General features: G+C 41.7%; 1 protein-coding gene across 1 annotated transcript in view; it reads left to right on the top strand.

Moving 5' to 3' along the window:
- LOC102386516 (carbonyl reductase [NADPH] 1) overlaps positions 1 to 2,903 on the top strand; it is a 5,736-nt gene extending 2,833 nt beyond the window's left edge. The window contains exons 3-4 of the mRNA XM_006025709.3: positions 538 to 645; positions 2,197 to 2,903. Of these exons, the coding sequence (XP_006025771.1) occupies positions 538 to 645; positions 2,197 to 2,633 (545 nt within the window). The 3' untranslated portion in view covers positions 2,634 to 2,903. The remainder of the gene's footprint in view (positions 1 to 537; positions 646 to 2,196) is intronic.
- The last annotated feature ends 1,501 nt before the right edge of the window (positions 2,904 to 4,404 follow it).

A 4,404-nucleotide genomic window follows, 5' to 3' on the forward strand; every position in this document is an offset into this window, starting at 1 on the left:
CTTTCCCTGTCACAAGGAAGCAGGCCTACTAGCTCATTTTGTCCAGTTCTTCAAATGGTTGAATTTGTCACCATGGAGTACTGTTTCCCAACAGAGTCATTCTACATTCCTTCTAGCAGCTGCCTTTCACAGTTCCTGCTGCAACTTGCCCCATTACTGACAACAGCCCAGGATTTTTCCTGGAAAATATGATTGAACATTAACCAATATAAGGAATGCAGCACCTGACCTGTTTTTCAGCATTATACTTTAGGCATTATACTATCTGTTCATGTGGGAAAAGCCCAAACCCTAGGCTAAGAGCTACTAAAAAAGAAAATCCAGTCCCTCATTAATATTGCATATTTGGACCCTACCCTTTAACATGCCAGTCTTCGTGGCACATTGCATTTGGAGCTTTCTCTGCTCAACATGTAGTTCCTGCCTGATAATTGAAAAATGAATTAATGTTCTTTTTAAGTCTGATAGTTACATTTTGAACTGTGGTCATAACATTCATGTTTGTTTCTTCCCCTCCTCCCACCACCCAATGTAAAGTTGCTGATACTACTCCATTCACTACTCAAGCGGAGGTTACCCTGAAGACAAACTTTTTTGGAACCAGGGATGTTTGCACAGAGTTGCTGCCTCTCATAAAACCTAATGGTAAGTGCTACATAACAGAGACAGGAATATCATTAAGAGTGAATCTATATTATTTCCATGGTCTTAAGAGTGATGCACAGAGGCATGTGCCTGCCTATCTCTGCACCACACCTAGAAATGAGGAAGTGAATCTACCCTGAGTAGTGCCCCCTTTCATTATGCCGAAGACAAGAGATCTTGAGAGTGGCAGCTGGCATCTTCATGGCCGCTTCACTGTCTCATTCTTCAACTTGGCATGTACAGAGCCAGATGGACAGGGTATATTTGCTGACAACACTCTTGAAACTATCCTAAAGCAGGAGTCATGGATCCAGCCCGTGGATATGGGGTATTGACAGCAATCATTTTCCTGTGCTGTTACGGGCAAAAGTGCTGGCAGGGGGTGCTCTTCCCATGTAGTCGCAGGTAAAAGCAGCAGCAGGGGCTTTCCTTGTGCCACCACAGAGAAAAGCAACAGCAGCTTTCACAGGGCCTGAGGCCAGTGGAATTTGGTAAAAATAAATAATCACTCTCTTACTACAAAAATAAATCATCAGAGTTTATTTTCGTTATCTTGAAACACCCCAGCTTTAAGCAGAGACTGAGATAAGTTGAATGGAAACTGATGATGGAGTCAAGACAGAGAGTAGTTGGGAGAGTTTATCATTTGATTTATGGTTTTACAAGCAATTTTACATTCTCTTAGCAGATAGGACAGAGGACAGATCCATTTATAAAATAATAGCATTTATTTCTGTCCTTTAAGGACCTGTTTCTCTCTGTATGTTAAGGAATGCTGCTGGGGAACGGAATCCAACACGCAGACAATGGAGGGGCTGGCTAAGGGATCTAGGATGTTATAAACTCAGTGGGTCTACCCTCTGTGCTAGGGCACAGGTTGTACTCTGTGGTTTTTGGGTCTGCACATCACTGCATGGATGCTGCTGTAGGCAAACCACATGACTTACATTGCATACAGATTCTCACTACCTGTGGGTAGGTTTATGAAAGACCTCTTTACTCACAGTCACGTAGAAGAGAGTACACACTTCCCTATCAGAACTCCTTGTTACAGGTTCAGTTATGCAGACTTTCAGAGCATAGGGCTTATTATTATAAATAACCTGAGGGCTTTGTCACATGTTACCTTAGAACTGGCATAAAAGCACTTAAAATGAGAGCATTCACCCATTAAAGCCACTCAAAAAACGGTTTATCTTGGAAGTGTTTTATCCATGTGATTCCAGAGTATTGTTTGAATGGTCAGGGGAGGTAAAACATTTTACTTTCATTCCTCCAGCATTCCAGGATGCACAGCTCCCAGCTGCTTTACTCATTTCTACCCTCCAAAAATCTAGTAGTCCCCCTGCCTCCATGCTTCTTGCTGGGAGCAACTCCTATGAGTGGCTTAATTGAAGAAAGACCATGAAGCTGGGGTCCATGGAGCATCAAGCATGCTTCTCCAGGTTCTCTGGTTTAGCAGAGCTGTAGTTTCATGCTGAAAGCAGGGGCCACTCACATCAGTTTCAGCATGACCAGAGGACACCTTTTTATATCATTTTCTTTTAATAGGCAGAGTGGTGAATGTATCTAGCATGGTAGCGGTTTCAGCTTTGGCAAAGTGCAACGAAGACCTGCAGCAGAAGTTTCGCAGTGATACAATCACTGAGGAAGAACTCGTGAAGCTCATGACCAAGTTTGTGGAGGATACAAAGAACGGAGTGCATGAGAAGGAGGGCTGGCCCAACACTGCTTATGGTGTGTCTAAAATTGGAGTCACCGTCTTGTCCAGAATTCATGCCAGGATGTTGAATGAGAAAAGGAAAGCTGACCAAATTCTGCTGAATGCCTGCTGCCCTGGCTGGGTAAGAACTGACATGGCTGGTCCAAATGCCACTAAAAGTCCCGATGAAGGAGCTGTGACTCCAGTCTATTTAGCACTTCTGCCTCCTGGTGCTGGTGAGCCTCATGGCCAACATGTTAGTGAAAAGAAAGTACGTACATGGTAAATTTGTTTTGATAATGCATTGTTTGGCCAGAGAGGCAGGTTAGAAACCATATTAAACATCACTGATTTACCTTTGGTACCAATAATGATGTGTAGTACCTATGTGACCTTTCTAATCCCAGTTAAGTTTTACAGATACATCCACATAACTGTTTCTATTATAAAATAATTACAGGCTGGAATAGAGCATGAATTAAGTTCTTTATAATTTACTGTAACGTATTGAAAAATGCGGAACACATTGAAATAAAAAGGGCAATCCAGTGTCTTTTCTTGGATTTATATTCACTTTTGTGGGTAGAGAGAGGTCTGGGGAGGTGCACCTGTTAATGATTCCACTCTGCTGCTGGAGAAAGTAGGCAGCCTCTGCTTTTTTGTTCTAAAAAGCAACTGTGTCAATTTGCAAATCATAAGGCAAAGGTGTTCTGTTTCAAGTGAGGCAACAAGGATGGATGACTTGATGAAGAGTAATGTTAAACTATTCCTGCAAACCACTAGATTCTCATCCTTGAGATGCCCAGGAGACACTGTATGCTGCTTAGCTGAATGTTTCCTAAATTCATCAGTATGTTCATATCTCTCCCTCTCTCTCGTCCTTGCTCCAAGTTTTCCTTTCTAGGCCTTTTTTATACAGGTTGAGTTGTATGAACTGAGTGTAACCCTAATTTCTGATTATTTAGGTTGGAAACTATTTGAGACAGGGACTCCTGACTGTAAACACACGGTGCTTAAAACAGTTGGCCCCAGCTTCAGGCTGGGGGGTCTGGATGCTATCATAATTCAAATAATTTAGTAGTAATAATAATACCAAATGCAAAACTAGTTCAAACTGCCTCCCAAGGGTATTCTGCAATTGTAGAAACACTGACCCTGTCTGATTTTAATTGTATGAGCATAAACAAAAGTGATGCCAACCTACCCTTTATTGCAGATTTTCTGCACTTAGCATATTATATCCATGTCCTACTTTTCTCAGGGACCAATATCAGAACATAGTTCTAGTCAGACAGCAGCAAGTTCATATTATCCTGAATACTTGCCCATAAGTATATAAATGAACATTATGGCACATCTCAGTATCCTGACAGTAGTCCACTTTTTCTTTGGTATTAAACTCTGTCTGCAATACTTGTATGCGCAGCAGTCAGTGTATACAGAATGCTGTTCGCATGCAAGCTGGCTGTTCATTTATACTCAGGAAATCACTGACTCTAATAATAAACACTATGATGGAAGAATGAAAAAGGTCTGTGTAGACCAATTTCCAAGTGCTGGCTGCCATCACACTGTAAAGCTAAATTAGACAGGAAGCTCCTTAGGACAAGCATTGTGCCCTCCTCTACCTTTCTACATTGTTTGGCAAAATGGAGCCCCCAATCCTGATTGAGGGTTTTGGTTGCAAATTGAAGTCACAATTCTAATATATCATCCATGTTCTTTGCTTCTCATCTGAAATGTATTGCACTATTAAGGGAGTTTTCTCATTCTCCTCTCCCCCATTGTAGACATTGTTTAAAGGCGCTTTAAAAAATTAGGCTGGACAGCTGTAAAAATGCAGTATGGTTTGCATCAAGTTAGTGATTAGGGGCCAGAGGCTGTTGGGGTGTTAGATAGCATTTGTCAGCACTGTCTCATCTGGTGAATCAGCATCTGATGACCTAAGCCCACTACTTACAAAAGCTTATACTATGTATCTCTGATTTAGTCTATAAGGTGCAAATCTACCCTACCTTCTGCCTGTCTTCTGGATCATTGTGGCCAATGGTAAACAC

Source organism: Alligator sinensis, unplaced genomic scaffold (assembly GCF_000455745.1).
Source record: "Alligator sinensis unplaced genomic scaffold, ASM45574v1 scaffold966_1, whole genome shotgun sequence".
Lineage (NCBI taxonomy): Eukaryota > Metazoa > Chordata > Crocodylia > Alligatoridae > Alligator > Alligator sinensis.